Genomic DNA, 19,219 nt, shown 5'->3' with positions numbered 1-19,219 from the left:
TCACTTGATCATTGTCTGTTAGGTTCACTCCCTCTGGGGCACCTGGCATTGGCCACTGTCGGTAGACAGGATACTGGGCTGAATGAACCTTTGGTCTGACCCAGTATGGCCATTCTTATGTTCTTATGAGAGGATTTCCTGATCAGTGGACTATCTGCCTGTGGTAGCTATAATGTGGTTATGACTATAGTATCTAGGTACCATGCTAGGCTGAAAGGCTATGTAGAATATTTTATTAATATGTACAAGTGGAAGCTCTGCCTTTTCACAAGGTTCCTTTAAATATGAAACGTGCAAGGGAAAACACGCATGGTTTTTAGAAGTCCAATATGTTGGAAAAATTGGTATGTGTGGGCTGAATAATTGATTTTGATTCTGGTTTTAAGCTCAACTTTCCCTTCTTTGCTTAGAGGGCATCTTTCTTGCTCAGTAATAGGCCCAAGTAGCATTTAGAAAACAAAAGAAAATCAATCGCCAAAAAAACAAAACAAAAAACCAAACTAACTGCAGATTCAGAAAAGATTGCAGTATTTAGTTAGTTTAATTAGTTCTGTATTACCAGTATGAATTATACAGTTGCTATAGTCTCTGGCTTTAATTTCATGAGGACAAATTACCCAGTGTTTTCATGTGTATTCATAAATTATGACTAAGGCTACGATTTAGTCACGGGTATTTTTAGTAAAAGTCATGGACAGGTAAACAAAAAGTCATGACCTGTCCATGATTTTTACTAAAAATACCCATGACTAAATCTTACCTACTGGGAGCGGGGTGCTCCTGAAGACTCTGCGGAGGAGAGAAGGGGGGAAGACAGAGTAGGGCGATGCTTCTGCAGGGGCGCAGCCAGGGGCCCCCCCGCTGCCACTGGAGGGGGTGTGGCCTGGGGCCCTCTGCTGCTGCAAGGGGCGGCCTGGGGCCCTGTTGCTGCTGGAGGGCAGGGGAGCGGCCCGGGGCCAGGCGGGGGGTAGCCCAGGGCCCTGCCACCGCTGGTCCGGGCAGAGGGCGTCCTGTGGCCCTGCTGCCGCCAGTCCGGGCAGGAGGTGGCCTCACAGCCCCACCACTGCTGGTCCAGGCAGGGGGCATCCCAGCATCCCACTGGTCTGGGCAGGGGGCGGCCCAGGGTCCCACCGCCACCAGTCCCAGACTGCTGCTCCAGGGCAGTGCAGGGGACCAGCTGCCTGGGACTGCCAGAACAGCAGCCGGTGAGGCTGGCCCCAAGGCTTTACCAGCTGCTGGGGTGGTCCTGGGGTCAGCTGCACCAGTGCTACAAAATTCACTGAGGTCATGGAAAATCACAGAAGCCGTGACTTCCGTGACCTCTGTGAATGATTCGCAGCCTTACTTGTACTATATACCCCTCACTAAATCTTGGTGTTCTGGGAAGATCTGGGGGCACCCGCTGGTGCTGGGGGGGCTCAGGGCGCCTGCTGGTGCTCATGGGGTGGTTCCAGGGAGACTTCTGGTGCTGGAGGGAAGCTAGGTGCCCACTGGTGCTGGGGGGCGGCCTGGGACTGCCATTACTGCTTCTGGTGCTTCTGGCAGGGGTGACCCAGGACCACCGCTTCTGCTTGGGGGCAGGGGGTGGCCCAGGACTACCGCTCTAGCTGTGGGGGCTGGAGCAGCTGGCCCCAGGGCTGTCCAAGCTGCTCAGGCAGCCCTGGGGTCAGGCACACCAGCAGGCTGCAGAAATCACGGAGGTCCCAGAAAGTCACAGAATGCGCAGCTTTAATCATGACTTATATTCAATAAATTATGCCAGTGAATATAATTCCTAATTCCATTAGGTGCTGGGCATTCTTATCTCCTCATGACTACAGTGGGAGTTGAGGGGTATCAACTTTTTTGGCCTTTTGTTAGCCAGCCTTCCCTCTCCAAAAAGTCTGGTCTTTTCTTATCAGAGTAAGCGCTGCCCTTTCAGATCCCAGAGTATGTTGTTCAGATAATACACCATTTTGCAGGCCCAGTGGGCTTGGCAATGCTGAGAAGAGATCCCTCTGTTAAACAAATGAGTTCCATTTCATTTTAAAGGCTACTGTGCTCAGAGCAGGATTTAGACAAAATGTCTGTACTCTGCTAGCGCTCTCACTGTTGATTCCACTGGGGAAGCAGCAGTGGTACTGGTGCACAGTAGGGAAATATCTTTTATGCATAGGTTTTATGGTCCCCCTGTTATCAGAGAGGACCAGCATGTTGTAAAAGAGTTAATAAATTGAGGGACCTCTGGATAGGAGATCATTCTCTGCTAAAGGGCTTACAGTCTTGTGTCTCTGGGCTCACATTAGCTGTGCCAGCAGTGACAGATCCACCTCCAGAGTGGGGGAGAGGGAGGAAAAGAAAGGAAAGGAAAAGAAGAAAAAGGTCAGTGTAACTCTTCTGCAGGGAGAGGAAACAGTCTGAGTTCCTCACCTGCCAGTACTAGAGCAGGCCCAGAACAAGCTGGGGCTGAACACAGAGAGAGCAGAGAAGGCTTGAAGAAGGGCTTTGAGAGCAGGAAAAGCTCCAGCCTAGAGAAGAGGTGACAAGGACAAAAAGAGGGAGAATACAGAAAAATGAACTGCAGCATGGAGCCCTAGAGAGAGCCCATGGAGAGCTGCAGCATGGAGCCCTAGAAACAGAAAAGGGGGGCCATCTCTACAGGAATAGAAAGACAGATCAAACTACCTTAAAGGATAGAAGCAGCATAAATAGAGTCTGAAGAGGAATAAGGACAATGGAGCTAATAGCTTCCATAACAACTTCAGATGCTGTAACTGCTGATAAATCAGTACAGCCAAAATGGATACGCCATTCTGAGCGGTTTCATGTGGCATCAGAATGTGTAAACAAGAAAGGGCCATGACAGACAGGGTTACAGAGTTGCCAATTCCCCGATTGTGACAGTGCTGAAAGTGATGAAAACGAATCCAGAAAAAGGAAAAATCCACAGCAGATTGGACAACCGAGCTGCCAATGGCTGATTATGGCAATATTGAAAAAAGGTAAAAAAGAGCCAGAGAAAGTGATGCCCATGATAGTCATGACTGTGGAGTAGCAGATATTGGTGCATGGTACTGGTCAGAATGAAGTTTCTGCTCCTCTGCTGCTACATCCTACTGAGGAGCAGTTCAATGAAGATCATAGACCACTATTGGGTTAATCAGCAAGTTTAACAGTTCAGTGGTTAAAAGTAGGAACTTTGATGCCAGCCATACTACAGGGGAACCTTCATATTCAGAACCTCAGAAAAGAGTGAATTTAGGGATTCTCCCAGTTAGGCATCTACTCCTGATGGAAGATACCACTTGGGCTGCTTCCAGCCGACAATTTTTTATAACCAGTACTGGAATTTCAAATGGTGCTGTATAGTAGAAATCTATCAGGAGGAAGGGAAGGTGATCTCATACATGGCTGTTGCTGGAGTGGAAATCTGGTTTGCCTGTATGTCTGGAGCTACACTCCACATATTCCACAATGAAACACTTAATCATCTCCAGGACATTAACATTGCCATTCCTGTATACAATATGTCATGAGGACAGCAATGTGTTTCTGTGACTGTTTTACTGTGCTATGGATCATGTTATTTGGAACAAATCTGGGCATTTTAGTAGCACTTCCAGTTCCTTGTTAGCAGAGAATTCCAAGAGGAACTGGAAGGGACTGATATCCATTTATGAACATAATGGCTAAATTAAATTCCTTATAATGGCTACAGCTTTAAGCAACAAAAACAAATCCAGAAACAGTCTGCCCTCTAATTCAGGATCTAAAGATGACGACGAAAAATTGTCCTGCACAATGAAAGACCAAGTTCCCTTAAGTAATACAATTGTGCTAGGAGTTTCCACAGAGGTCCATTACACAAAGAAGGAACTTGTCTACATCATCTGGGTCTCTAACATTGTCTCATGGATCAAATACCCTAGAACACAAGTGTCACAGGGTGAACTGGCCCTTTAAGGGGATTGGGGGAATCAGCCTCACCTGTGGCAGGTGTAGCTTACCTCCCCAGCTGGAGGGAATGAGAGAGCACAAGGGTCATGTAACTAGGAATCAGGTCTGCTGGGAGATAGGACAGACTGTGGTCATGCAGAGAGAACGGAGCTGGAAGTGAGCAAACAGCGAGCCAGGGAGAAGGCCAGTCTAAGTATACAGGAAGAGTCTGAGAAAGGAAAGACAGAGCTACAGGGCTCAGCTGTTTGGAGTCTCAGGGGCGGGAACCCATAGCAAAGGATTGGCATAGGTTCCCCTCATGCAGCTGCCTTGTGAGATGGTACAGCCGTCCCTGCCAACAATGGGATGGGGATGAAGGAATTGAGTGGAGCTCAGGAGAGCGAGAAGCTGAGACCTGGGGAAGGGACTGTTGTGAAACAGGATAGACCCTGAGAGGAAGGCTGTGCCAAGCATGATGCTGGGACAGAAGATCTGGGATGGCCTTGTGATTAACTCCAGAAGGGATGGGCATTTGAAACTTAGCCAAGGGAAACTGAGGCAGAGGATGGGCCCAAAGCCAGATTGGGTAGGTACCTGATACAACAGGCCTGAGGACAGGCCCACCGACAGGAGGGGGGAAAGGGGACAATTGCCCAGGGGCCCGGGCAATTTAAAAGGACCTGGGAGCCTCTGGCTGCCACCACCACTGGCAGCACAGTGGGGCTAAGGCAAGCTTCCTGCCCGCCCTTGCTCTGCACCGCTCCTGGAAGCGGCTGGCACATTCCTGTGGCCCCTGGAGAGGGGGGGTCTCTGTGCGCTGCCCCTGCCCCGACCGCCAACTTCGCAGCTTCCATTGGCCACAGTCCCCGGCCAATGGGAGCTGCGGGGGCGGTGCCTGCAGGCAGCAATGCACGGAGACCCCCCAGGCATCTCTGCCTAGGAGCCTCTGCCAGAGGGGTGTGCCAGTCATTTTCGGGAGCCACCTGAGGTAAGCACCGACCCCTTGATCCCCTCCTGCACCCTAATCCCCTGCCCCAAGCTAGAGCCAGCACCCGAACTCCCTCCCAGAGCCTGCACCCCACACTCCCTCCTGCACTCAAATTCCCTCCCAGAGCCTGACCCCACACCTCCTCTCACACCCCAACCCCCTGCCTCAGCCTGGTGAAAATGAGTGAGGGTTGGGGAGAGTGAGCAGTGGAGGGAGGGGGTATGGAGTGAGCAGCGGACAGGACAGGGGCATGGTCTCAGGGAAGGGATGGGGCGGGGCAAGAGTCTTTAGGTTTGCGTGCTTAGACAGTTGGCAACCCTACTGAGCGGGCATATGGAAGCCCTGGTTGTGCTGGAATAGCTCGCTGGGCACCAGCAGCGCAGTTGGCAGCTTGCTGGGCACCAGCCAGCGCAGGCACAGCACTGCCCAAATGTCAGGCAGACGCGGTTTGTGCGTACGTAGGGGCCCATTCATTGTTCTGCCCTGGGGCCCGGAATTGCTGTCAGCAGGCCTGCCTGAGGACAGTATCACTTGAGCTTTTAAAAGATCAAAACGTCTAAGAAAATACCTAAGAAGATCAAATGCAGAGATAATCAAAACTCATTGAGTTCTTGGTCTTCAAATAGTCAGTAAAGTAAGGGATTTCTGGGTAGAGGTCATCCCTTAGTTTGCAGCTGAAGGACTTGGGTTCAGATCCTCAAAAGGTATTAGTGCGTCTAACTCCCATTGAAATTAATAGGAGTTTGGCTTCTAAATAGTGCTGAGGATCTGAGCCCAGGGGTCTGGTGTCTTTCCGCTTACACTACACTTTAGGAGATCTTCCAGAATAATTAATAATAATAATTAATAATATTAAAAAGTAGAGAGAAGACATTGATCTGGGAGAAAGTGCAGAGACCTTGGCTGAACACCAGGGCAGAAGAGTAAATAAAAAACCCTAAGCATTGCTGCTTGCCTGTCCTCAAAAGAGGATAAATTGTAACTCAGCCTTAGAGCCTGTCAAATGTTACTCCAGCATGTCAACATTTGTCAAGGCCATCATCTTTCCAACTGGAACAAAATATGTAAACAAAGAACATTTGATACTTTTTAAGGCAATTCTGATACCTGAGAAAGTCTGGTGCTTTGGAAATCATATTTTCAAAGTCTGCAAATGCTAATTTCCCATCACCATCCATATCAGCTTCTTCTATCACCTTCTCACAAACTAGAGTGATTTCTTCTGCTGTTAGCTCTTCTCGTGTCAGCTTGTTGAGGGTTTTTTCAAGGTCAGATTTACAAATGAAGTTATCTGTGTTAAAATCTAAACAAGAAGAGGAAGAAAGAAAAGAAGATTGTCAATACCTCTCTCCAGATTAATTTACTCTAACAAAATGTGTACAAAAGAAAATAGTTTAAACAAATGTTTATGTCTGTCTTCAACCGCAGCAAACTTGGGACCAATTTCTCTCACAACAGGTAACTCCCATTTATTTCAACAGGACTTGATTCTGTACGGTACAAGCAAACACTAGGCCAGCATTCAGAAGATCCCATACTTGCTTGACCAAATACGGAGCATTTCCATCTAACTCAAATCCAAAGCTCTTGGTCAACATCTGGATTCTCCCAAATACACTTGACCCAGTTTCTGTGGCAAGTGACAGCCTGCATATCTGTTTAGTAGAGCTTATATTCTCTGTAGGTCAACCATAATCAGGCAACGTAATCACATCCATACTTGTAGCCTGAACTTCCAGAGGAGGTCATGGCATGGAGCAACTCACAGAATCAAGGCCTGATCAAGAACACAGCAGTCTGCTTCCCCACCCATAAAACAAATACTTGGGAGGATCAATTAAGGTTTAGAAAGTGCTTTGAAGACAAAGCACTCTATCTGCAGAGTACTATTTTTAGTGTTACCATTCAATCCGGGTTTCTGCTAACATTGACATTTTGAGACACCAACCACAGAAGTGATGGGGGAAACAGTAAATTACAGTACTGCTCCATACAACGGTACTAACATACAAACAGCTAATAAGTTGCCAATAAATCTCCATGGAGTACTTCCATGGTCACATGAGCGCAGAACTTAGTTGTCCACTGAGCAGCAATATTCCAAGCCTGATTTGCAGCCTTGTATGCCTCAAGATTTAGTAGGTTGTCTGGCAAGAAAATGTACACATAGCAGGTTTGTTTCCTGCTTGCTTTTTTATAATGGGTTATAGCTAAGCGGTTGCCTTTCTTTGCTCTCACTAAGGAAACCCTAAGCAGCAAAGCAGGCTGTTCACAAGGTGATGGCTGTTTTTCTTGGCTTGGCAGAAGTATGCTCCAGCAGGGGGTTGGTGAATATATGCATAGTATTAGCTGGGGAAATGGTGTGTGTGCAGCTACATGGCATTGTGACAAATGTCTCTCGATAGATTAGTGAGTTCCCCCCCCCTTTAACCCGTAATCTTTGAAAGCAGCTGTGTGAGATGATCTGACTGGCTAGTGGCCACCCCACTGATTAGATAATAAAACAATAACCAGCAATTATACAGGCTTCTCCATCCATAGATCCCAATGTGCTTAACAACAAGGTCATTACCATTTCCAGCATCTGATGAAAGACATACAACAGGGAAGTGACTTGCCCAGCATCACAACACAGATCAGTGGCAGAGTCAGAAACAGAACTCAGGCCTCATGTCTTATGGCACACGCATATGGCACTAGCTAAGTAATCACCAGCCCTTATATAGCCAACAATACTCTGACTCTCACCAGAGAAGATAATGGCTGATGTAGGGAACTCGGGTGGCAACACATCCTAAAGGAGTGTAATGGGACTGGAAAGTTTCCTGCAAAGACTCCATCTTTCTATTTTTTTACCTGGTGCCTTGCTCTGTTTTTTATATTTGCTAATATCAAAATACCAGCATCAAAAACACAACTGTTGTGAGCAAATCACGAGTTTTCTGTTTTATACATTTCAGCTGATGTCACAATCCATTTCTTGGTGGAGATTATGAAAAGACACTAGGGTGATCAGGTGTCCCGATTTTATAGGGACAGTCCTGATTTTTGGGTCTTTTTCTTGTATAAGCTCCTATTACCCCTCACCCCTTTCCTGATTTTTCACACTTGTTGCCTGATCACCCTAAGGGATACTCAATTTAGAAACATTTCACCCATCGATTTTGCAATAACAGGTTTCAGAATCTCACACATGCTTTCATTGTCACTGCCGACTGTTCCATTTTACATGGGTATGGATGTAACACACACTGACAAGAAGGTTACACAGACATCTACCAATAATGCAAAAGGGCAGTATTTACAGACCAGCATTTGGTGATTAAATATCTCTATCTAAGGTATTTTGCAATTACTTCTGCAAATGTATAACAGAATGCCTGTTAAAAGACCATTGTGAGCTTTTTTTTCCTAATCAGCCTTTGAAAATAGGTTGAATTAGCATAAGTTAATTTAATTATAAATTCAAGAGGATATTTAGCATGCTGTATTGAAGGATTATAGAATAGTGATTCAGTAGGTATGAATTTATATGTAAGGTCTGTGGCAAGTGGCAGCTGATTTTATGCTACAGAAAACATTATGGGAGGCTTGGTTTTGCTCTAATTGATTGGAAAAATATGCTTTCAGCAACCCTGAAAGCAGTTGTTACTTTAAACTAGATACTTTAAACATAGCCTAAATGATCACCGTGGTCCCTTTCTGGTCTTGGAATCCATGAACTGTTCTCAATGTCCATTGAAGGTAGGAGAAAAAAATGGGCTTAATCTGGAGCAAGGGAGATTTAGGTTAGATATTAGGAAAAATTCTAATGATAAGAGTAGTTAAACTCTGGAATAAGTTTCCATGGGAGGTTGTGGAATTCCCATTACTGGAGGTTAAGAACAAGTTAGACAAACACCTGGTTAGGGATGGTTTAGGTTTACTTGGTCCTGCCTCAGTGCAGGGGACTGGATTCTATGACTTTGAGGTCTTTTTCTGCCCTACATTTCCATGATTCTATTAATCTAAACGGTTATGAGTAAGGCTGTAAGAAAGGTCTGACGTTTGTTTCTTCAAAAGTTGCGGTCACAGTTTGTTCAAGTTGAGGTTTCAGTGCAGTCATGCCAAAACTGCAACTCCACCTGCCATAAATATAAAGGGAAGGGTAACCACCTTTCTGTATACAGTGCTATAAAATCCCTCCTGGCCAGAAGCAAAGTCCTTTTACCTGTAAAGGGTTAAGAAGCTCAGGTAACCTGGCTGTCACCTGACCCAAAATGACCAATGAGGGGACAAGATACTTTCAAATCTGGAGCGGGGGGGAAAGGCTTTTGTTTGTCTGTGTGATACCTTTGCTGGTAACAGATCAAGGATGCAAGCCTTCCAACTCCTGTAAAGTTAGTAAGTAATCTAGCTAGAAAATGCGTTAGATTTTCTTTGTTTTGGCTTGTGAAATTCGCTGTGCTGAAGGAAACGTGTATTCCTGGTTTTGTGTCTTTTTGTAACTTAAGGTTTTGCCTAGAGGGATTCTCTATGTTTTGAATCTGACTGCCTGTAAGATTTTCTTCCATTCTGATCTTACAGAGTTGTTCTCTTATCTTTTTTTGTTCTTCTAATAAAGTTTAAGTTTTAAGAATCTGATTGGTTTTTTTGGGTCTTAAAAATCCAAGGCTGGTTTGTGCTCATCTCAAGCCTCCCCAGGAAAGGGGGTGTAAGGGCTTGGGGGGATATTTTGGGGAAATAGGAACTCCAAGTGGTCCTTTCCCTGTTCTTTGTCTAAATCACTTGGTGGTGGCAGCATACAGTTCAAAGACAAGTTGAAATTTGTGCCTTGGGAAAATTTTTAACCTAAGCTGGTAAAAATAAGCTTAGGGGATTTTTCATGCAGGTCCCCACATCTGTACCCTAGAGTTCAGAGTAGGGAGGGAACCCTGACACCACCCAACAGATGTTAGAGACTTTGGGAACAGGCTGGTCTAAGGAGAGGAAGTCATAAGGGAAAACAAGGAGCCATAAGCAGAAGGCTCAGAAGGGGAGGGTCTCGTGTATAGCTGCTGGAGATATTGCTTTTTGAGACCTTCTTAGTAAGTGAGACCCCAGGAGGGGAGACCTTGCTTTGAACTTGGAAAGGTGTGATCCATTTCAAAGACAGGGCAAGCTAAAGCAGAAATTTTGTACTGACAGTGGGGAGTAAAGATATGCTGTGTTGGCCACCTTTGCATCTACCTTTTTTCATTTGTGCTCAATGCTTCTTGGCTGGACCCCGGAATTTAGACACTAATCTCTAGCTAATAAAGAACTTTCAACCATTTGATTATTATAGAAATTAGCAGTTTGTTGCCTGAGCTCTGTTATTACTATTTTGCAAACATCCTGGAAAGCACATGAAGTGGATTTCTCCCAGGAAATTGTTGTGCAAAGATGCAACAACAAGAATATTTTCTACAAAAATGTTGCCAAAGTGCTAATATAAAAAGATTCGCTTCACGTTTTCAGAAACATTAGTGCTTCATTTAGCATTCTTCCATGTGTCTAAAATTAGAAACACAAAATGAGAATTTCCTATGAGCAAGAGAGAAATTCAGAAAGTATCTTTGTGTGAACATCATGCTCTCTGATGATCCTCTGGTTTCTAGAATTTAATTGATATTGGAAGTCTGAAACAATCTTATTTATCATCTTTGCTGTTGTCACAATGACATACCACAAGATCTTTTGACTTTTCAGTGGACTAAATAATACAGTATATCTAGAGGGGAAAATCCCTGAATTACACTAAAATAATCTCAAATACCAAAACATCTCTTCCTAGGGTTTGATCCTACATGTGCTTAACTTCAAGAATATAAGTAGTTCTGTGGATTTTACAGCTAAGTGCATGTTTGCTGATTGGCCAGAATGCTCAGCACCTTGCAGAACTAAGACATTTTGCTTTTTGGCTAAGCACAGAGCTGATAGTGAACATCTCTCCTAGGTAGACAGTCAATCTGAATTAATGGAGCCATTTATCTACAGCGTCCCCACACATTACCATAGATCTTAAAGGCATAGATTGCTTTGAGCTCTCTGGGAGCCATTTCACTGAGCACAGAGAACATGTCCACGAAGTCATTGAAGCTGAGGTTCCCGTCTCCATCCTCTGAGAAAGCCTCCACAATCCTCTCCTTGAAGGGGTTCTCCTGCATAAAACACATAGGCTCATTTTTAAAACCTGGGACTTCACGAAAGCAGCAAGCACAGCAGTCACATAGTGCAGCCTCCAGACTCCCCCCTGCAAACTGCAGCCTGGGAGGTAAAATAGGCTGGTGTGGAGAATAGGATGGGGGCAAGGCAGGTAAACAGCCACACAGATACACTGATCTGGGTGCCAAATCCTGCTTACCTTACTCCTGAAAATAGTCCCAGTGAAATCAGTGGAGCTACTTGTGTGAATCAGGCAAGGAAAATTTGGCCCTGGATGAATTAACTAAAATAATCGGGAATTGTAAAGATTGTATGCAAATTGTTTAGTTTTTAAAAATCTAGATACAGTAAAAGCTGTGTTATCCAGCACTTTATCAACCAGAAAGCTCTATACCAGCATTTCTAATATCTCCCAATACAAATCTTCAATCTAGTAACCGGGACTAGTATACTGCCTGGGAGGTTAGGCAGTTGCACTTTCCTTTTATGCAAAAGAGATGGAAGACAAGTAATCAGGGATTTATTCAAAAAAGCCGCTTCCAGGGTGTGTCATAGGCACAGGTGCCAGAACTAAGGGTGCTGGGGATGCTGCAGCACACCCTGGCTTGAAGTGATTTCCATTATATACAGGGCTTAACGTCTGATTCAATGGCTCTCAGCACTCCTGCTATAAAAATTGTTCCAGCACTCCTGGTCATAGGGTCATTACAGATCAGATTCAGCCCAGTCTCCTACACCTTCTACATCTACTATGATCACTGATGTTGATAATGATGACCCTGAGGCACTGGAAGATCCTGATGTGCCTTCTGAATCATCAAAGAAAGATTAAATTATGTTCAATGTAGTTTTAGTGTTGTGTATTTTTAGTGACCTGGGTGTACGCCATGCGCTGCACATAGTGATATGTGGTATCATAAGATAACCCTACTGGATAGAAAATTTTACCCATATACACCTAAGTGCTTCAAGAAACCAACCACTCTGCAGTGCAGTATTACTACTGGATTGGTGAGTACCTGTATATTATTTTATACATTATTCATTTTATTGTATTCTAGTTCTTTGAAAATTGGTATTCCATTGGTAAGTATAACTCTTAGTAAACCAGAATTTTTGACTAACCGACACCCCCATCCCCCCAACATGCTGGATAACAAAGCTTTTACTGTATAACAAAAACCCAACACTGTAACAGATACTAAAACACTTCTATAAGATCACTCCCATGCCTACCAGCATGTGTCAGCTGGTCATTGTTGACTTAAGAGTCAATGTCACTCCCAGAAGTATGGCTTTTTATAGGGGGTAATTTCAAAACTGACTCTGACTTTGAAATAGTGCTGCTCAGCGCGTGGGTCACAGTCAAATGAATGACCTTATATTTCACTAAATTGGGCCTTGACTACACTACCACTTATGTCAGCAAAACTTATGTCACTCATGGGTGTGGGAACCCCCCAAGTGACATAGTTTTGCTGGCATAAGTGGTAATGTGCACAATGCTATGTCAGTGGGAGAGCTTCTCCCGCCAGCATAGCTAGTGCCACTCGTGGTGGTGGTTTTATTATATTGACGGGAGAGCTCTCTCCCATCAGCACAGAATGGCAACATGAGCGATCTTATGATGGTGCAGCTGCATCAGTACAGCTGTGTCACTGTAAGCTTGCTAATGTAGGTATGGCCTTGGTATCTCTGTGGTCAAAAAGAAAAGGAGTACTTGTGGCACCTTAGAGACTAACCAATTTATTTGAGCATGAGCTTTCGTGAGCTACAGCTCAAAGAACTTCAAAGTTTGCCAAGTCAGGCATTTTAGTGTATATATATTGCTGAGTGTATATTTTCAAACAAATCACATGAATATATTTATGTATCTTTGTAAGTGGAAAATGAAAGTGACCAAGATGGGCTGTATCATTTTAAAAAAAAAATCGTATTGCCTCTAAGTTCCAGGCAGCAAATGAATTGAACAGAAAGTCTACAAGGAAAAATATGAATCCATACCACCCTTTTTATTCAAAAAAGAAACAGAATCATAGACGTGTAGGGCTGGAAGGAAGCTCAAAAAGTCATTGAGTCCAGCCCCTGCACTGAGGCAGGACCTAGTAGCTCTAGACCATCCCTGACAAGTGTTTGTACAATTGTTCTTAAAAACCTCCAATGATGGGGATTCCTCAACCTCCCTATGAATCTGTTTCCAAAGTTTAACTACCCTTATATTTAGAAAGTTTTTTCTAATATCTAGTGTAAATCTCCCTTGCTGCAGATTAAGTCCATTACTTCTTGTCTCCCTTTAGTTGACATGGAGAACAATTGAGCACAGTTCTCTTTATAACAGCCCTTAATGTATGTGAAGAACGTTATCAGTAGGGCCCTACCAAATTCACGGCCATGAAAAACGCATCACCAGCCGTGAAATCTGGTGTCCCCCTGTGAAATCTAGTCTTTCGTGTGCTTTTACCCTATATTATATAGATTTCACAGGGAGACCAGCGTTTCTCAAACTGGGGATCCTGACCCAAAAGGGAATTGCAGGAGGGTTGCAAGGTTATTTGGGGGTGGGGGAGCAGTATTGCCACCCTTACTTCTGTGCTGCCTTCAGAGCTGGGCAGCTGGAGAGCAGCAGCTGCTGGATGGGATCCTGGCTCTGAAGGAAGGGTAGCAGTACCGCCACCCCCCCTACAATAACCTTGTAACCCGCCCACAACTCCTTTTTGGGTCAGGACCCCTACAATTACAGTACTGTGAAATTTTAGATAGCTGAAATCATGACATTTACGATTTTTAAAATCTTATGACCATGAAATTGACCAAAATGGACCATGAATTTGGTAGGGACCTAGTTATCAGGTCCCCCCTCAATCTTGTTTTCTCAAGACTAAACGCATTCATTTTTTTAACTTTTCCTCATAGGTCAGGTTTTCTAAACCTTTTATCATTTTTTGTTGCTCTGCTCTGGACTCAAATTTGTCCACATCTCTTCTAAAGCATTGTGCCCAGAATTGGACACAGTACTCAAACTGAGTGCCAAATGTCAAGTGGAGTGGGACAATTACCTCCCATGTCTTACATACAACACTCCTGTTAATATACCCCAGAATGATATTAGCCTGTTTCGCAACTGCGTCATATTGAACTAACACTATAAGTTTTACAAGAAAATAAACAGTACATTTTGGAAATCAAATATATATAAAAAGGGACGCTCCAGATTGGTAAATTTGAATTACAGCCTACTACTTTGTTATGAACTTGCACAGATTTTTTTAGAATCCATGTGGTCCAAAAAGGACAGTAGTATTGTACAGTCATGGGCCAAATATACTACTGGTACCACACTTCCATAGTACCCTATTTCTTTAGGAGCAATTCATTATATGATGTATCTGGCTTTCATACCTTTTTTTCCTAAGCCAAACAAAAAATACGATGCCAGCAGCAGCCCTACCTTCCTAAATCACTCCACAACCCCCAGCTCAGTGCTTATATACAATGGAGCAAAATCAAATATGGGGAAAAAGACACAATAACACAAGTCATGACAAATGGCAAATAAAAATTAGTAGCACATTAGGGAAGAAATCTTGTGTGTCATTTTTAAAAACTCAGTGACATTATTTGAACGGTAACAATCGTTCTGTTGATGTTGCTCTCCTGCCAAGACCGAATCACTATGCATTTCTACGGCAATGAGTTTAAGCAATCCCAGCGGCCTTCAAAGGAAAACACTGCAGGCACACAATTGTGGCATTCTGCTGTAAATGATTGATTCCCACTTTATATGAAGTTGACTGCATCTGAAGAAGTGGGTTTTTTACCCATGAAAGCTTATGCCCAAATAAATCTGTTAGTCTTTAAGGTGCCACCAGACTCCTTATTGTTTTTTTTTTGGATACAGACTAACACGGCTGCCCCTCTGATACTTCATTACAACTGGATCTTATGTAAGTACAATTTACGGTCTGACACATCAGAGGGAGCATTTGTAATGAACTAGTGCTGGAGAGATACAGGTACCATTAACATCAGTGAAGATCAAACCTTGGACCTCCGGCAGCACAAGTGAAAGACATGGTCATACTTACAGAATAAGTTTACTGCATAAGACTACCAATTTAACATGTCAGACACTTAGAAAAGACAAATAATCCAAGCATGGATTAATGGGGCCTCAGTATGTTTCTTAAATAATTCTGTATATTCGTCCAATCAATCTTTTAAATTTGAGTAAAAAAAATTAAATCTTTCTTATCTATTTCTTTCCTTTACCTTCCCATATTACATATACAAGGAGGTAGAGCTTTAGCTTGCACAATGGAAAGTATTAGTTACTTTAACAGATACTTCTCAAATCCTTTATGTAATTCCATTACCTCTGCTCTAAAGAGCACAGATTAAGGTTTCATAATATTTAAAGGAAAAAGCATTTTCACATAAACTGTGGGATTGTGTTCCTTCCTAGCTTCTTGTGTTCCCTTCAGCATTAATTGTTTAAAAAAGAGCCACTGTAAAATTCAAAACCTGGGTTTAGCTTGTTAAAAAAGCTTTTTATGTCCTCTCACAATACAAATTAAGGGAGAGAGAGAAGCAGGAAAGAACTGTTAATGCTGAGAATTTTGCAATCTAATAGACTGCTTGAACATTGGTCTGGTGGGTTGAAATCATCAGAACCCCTTTGGATGGGCTTATTACATTTGTCATTAATCTTCTGATTTTTGGACATGCTACAATGTATATTATGAAACGCAGTCCTGGAATACAATGCACCAAGGCAGCACCTGGCTATTACAGTATGTGTAATTAATTATATGTAAGCTTTTCTGCTGTTCTAGTTATGAATCCTGACATGCAATTTGTTGTTTACTCCTCTGTTATTTTTCTCCAAAGCCTTTTATAAAACATTCATGTTCTGCTTTAATCCCATCCATTTTGTATTTATCTGTGGTTCGATCAGTGAATTCAGAATACTGTGTACTGTGAGCATGAGCTGATTGCGTGTTGGAAATATGAGGTTACTAGGCACAGATAAGTAAAGTAATACTCAGGGCTGTGAACAGGTCAAGATAACCAAGCAGGAGTGGCTTGGTTGTTATTAAGAAATGCCTTTATATCAAAACAAATCTTGAGACTATTCTCCCTTCAGTGTTTGCACATAAATCCCCTTTGACTTTAATGGAGGAGTTTCACTGCATCAACAAGACAATAATATGCTATGTGGACTATTGAGGTTGTGTTAGGATGTTTTAAACAGAAATGGACTTGGCCTGAACTGGTCAGAATGAGAAGTTCCCCAAAATTTGGGGTGTTTTGGTGTGGGCCCAGCTCTACTTTTAGCTTGAGATGTTCATATCATGGATGGATGCTTTAAACAGGTAAAATGTTCACTAGCAGATGTGACCCATCGTCTGCTGATTAAAAAAAGTTGTATAACCAAGGGCAGGGGAGATAATTATTTTTAAAACTTCTGGGTCCATCCTGTCTGTCTTTCTAGGTATGCATAAGGGAGTTTTATAGTCTACAATGTGCAATATGACGGCAATCAGTGTTGACATATGAAAAGCAATGCACATTGGAAAGAAAATTTTAAGTAGATGTCATTGAGGCCAATAACTTAGCAAAATTTAAAAAAGGATTTATATGGATAACAAATATCCAGAGTTAAAACATACACCTTTTCAATTAACAGTATCAGCTCAGGGACCTGGACATCACTGTAGACAGCTCAATTAAGGTGTTAGCTCAATGCGGACCTGTGGTCAAAATATCAAATAAGATGCTAGTATGCATAAGAAATGGGATAGAGAAAGAAGGCATTATAAATGTTTTTGTGTTATGTAAATCGATGGTGCAGATTCATCTGGAATGCTTAAGACCCATATACTAATGCCAAGAGGAGTCATACTTGTAGACAAGGGCACTATGACTAAGATTTTCAGAAATCTAGGAATTACATCCCCATCTCACACTGATACGAGCTGGACTCTTAACATCCTTCGATGTAGAGAGTCCCAGCTTCTATGGCCCTAGGTCTCATTGACCCTTTTTTTGCTTTTATACTAAATCTCCTGTGTTTCAGCTTTGACATTGCTATTCAAAGACTTGCCACTCTGTGACTAGAGAGCACATATTTTAGGAATGGTTTATGTGAGCACTTGGCCTATAATATAGTATGGAAGAGAAGAAATGTCTTGACCCCACTTGTGTCTACAATAATAAGTGCAATAATTGATGTAGAAGCAGGAGAAAAGTATCTCTGTAGCCTTTAAAAAGGACCCTTATCTACTGACATCCCTCAAAATACTAATTTGCTCATGTGGATATGGATTCTAGTAAAGCACTTGACTAGAAAGGGAAAAGTGGAATTGCTAGAGCCTGATGATTAATTCTTAAGTAATTGGACAAATTTCACCTCTGGTCATGTATTGCTATTGAGCAAACTGCAATTTTTTCAGCTGTATTCACTTATCAAAATGAATTTACCACATATTTGCTGCAAATAATTATTTTCTGTAGTTTGTTTTACCAGTTTTCTGAGAGACATAAATGAATATTTACCAAATATTGTTTGTGGTCTTACCCAATTCTAGTAATTTTCTTTACACTTTAAGGTTCTCTAGGGAGGGAACTTGGGACAAATTCTGCCCTAAGAATACCTGTACCTCCAATTGATTTCAATATGGGTAGGTGTGTAACTAGCAGAACTCAGTCCTTTGTCATTTTATTTTTGCCTGTAAAGCACAATACACCTGCATGATGCTAAATAAAGATAATAATATCCTAGTCGCCTGAGTGACACATGGAACAATATAGTGCATGCATACCTTTGCCAGACTAAAGTCTCTTTTGTTTCTACTTTCCTCTTTTATAGATCTGGATGATCAACTGTCTGTTTGATTATCAACCAAGCTACCTCCCCTACATAATGAAAAAGAAATGCCAAAATTTGAGACTGAGCTCTTCACAGAGTTCTTAGATGCTAGCTAAGATCATGTTAGGTATCAGGTTAATATCTGATAAGTTCTTTAGCTAAGGCAGGGGAATAGATGCAATGATCTAATAGACTTTTTCTATTGCTAACTCCAATGACCTATTTTAGCCCAATGTGCAATCATTTCACCATAGGAGCAAACAAAAGACATTGGGGACTATTGTATCCATAGCTCAACACAGTGTCTTTCCAGATCAAGAATTGCTCCAGTTCTCTGGCACCCTAACACTCTGCTCAAAAATCCAGCTCATGACCAGCTAAGGGCTTTTCCTTATTGTCTGTGCTGCTTTATCCAGTGGCAGTTCTTGGGTTTCTGTTTTACTACCTGCCACATTTCAGAAAGGAGCAAAATGTTTAAAGATGTGAATGATCCATGGACAGAGCACACAAGCCACATCAACACCAAGAGCTCAGACGAAGAATCAAAGGTGTAAAAATGGCATTGAGCAATCCTGCACTGCAACCCCCCCGTCAGCGAATGGTGCAGGGGACCGTGGAGCCAACACAGAGGGATGTGGAGGTCCAACCACCCTCAGTGGAATGGTCCAACGAGGATGCTGTAGGACTCCCGTGTGGATGTTTCTGCAGGAGCAGGTTGATAGTATTGCCAGGGCCTAAGGCAGTGTGGACAGCAGGTGGAACAAAAATATAAGCGAACTCCAGAAAGCGAAGTTGCCAGTGGCTTTTCAGCCAGGAAGCTCCTGTCGGGCATGGTTTGTATAGGACAAGATGATCATGTTGGATGCGGCCATGCGGTCGTAAAGGAAGACCTCAACTCGGCATGTGTCAGCTGAATGTCAAAAACCCTCGAGGTCCAGGCTATTAGTAGTGCTGCCCATTTAGAACCAAAAAAAAAGCCCCCTGGTATATTAGCACTGTGTTTACGTAATGGAACTGTTAAAATCTAGAGAATCTAGAACCTAATTTAACAGCTGTTGAAGTGGGATAAATTGGCACAGCTCTATGACTTCAATAGAACAACACAGATTTACATCAGCTGAGCATCTGGCCTAATACGTTTGTTTATTTTCCTGTCCCAACACTGAAACCTCCTCAGGCAATAGAAGCTCTTCTGTCACTTTATCATTCATTAATGCATGATTCCTGGCAGATTAAGGTTTGTGACTGTCAGCAAACTTTCTCTCCTTGAGTCATGGAAGTTG

The 19,219-nt window shown here is 42.9% G+C and overlaps 1 protein-coding gene across 1 annotated transcript in view; it reads right to left on the bottom strand.

The window, feature by feature from the left end:
• The window catches only part of CIB2 (calcium and integrin binding family member 2), a 106,742-nt gene that overhangs the window by 20,743 nt on the left and 66,780 nt on the right, over positions 1-19,219 (bottom strand). Inside the window, exons 4-5 of the mRNA XM_084641336.1 lie at positions 10,917-11,064; positions 6,011-6,206 (exon numbers count right to left, since the gene is read on the bottom strand). Coding sequence (XP_084497462.1) covers positions 6,011-6,206; positions 10,917-11,064 — 344 coding nt within the window. The remainder of the gene's footprint in view (positions 1-6,010; positions 6,207-10,916; positions 11,065-19,219) is intronic.

This window comes from Lepidochelys olivacea, assembly GCF_965140295.1.
Source record: "Lepidochelys olivacea isolate rLepOli2 genome assembly, chromosome: 10".
NCBI lineage: Eukaryota > Metazoa > Chordata > Testudines > Cheloniidae > Lepidochelys > Lepidochelys olivacea.
This window is presented reverse-complemented; position numbering and strand designations above follow the sequence as displayed.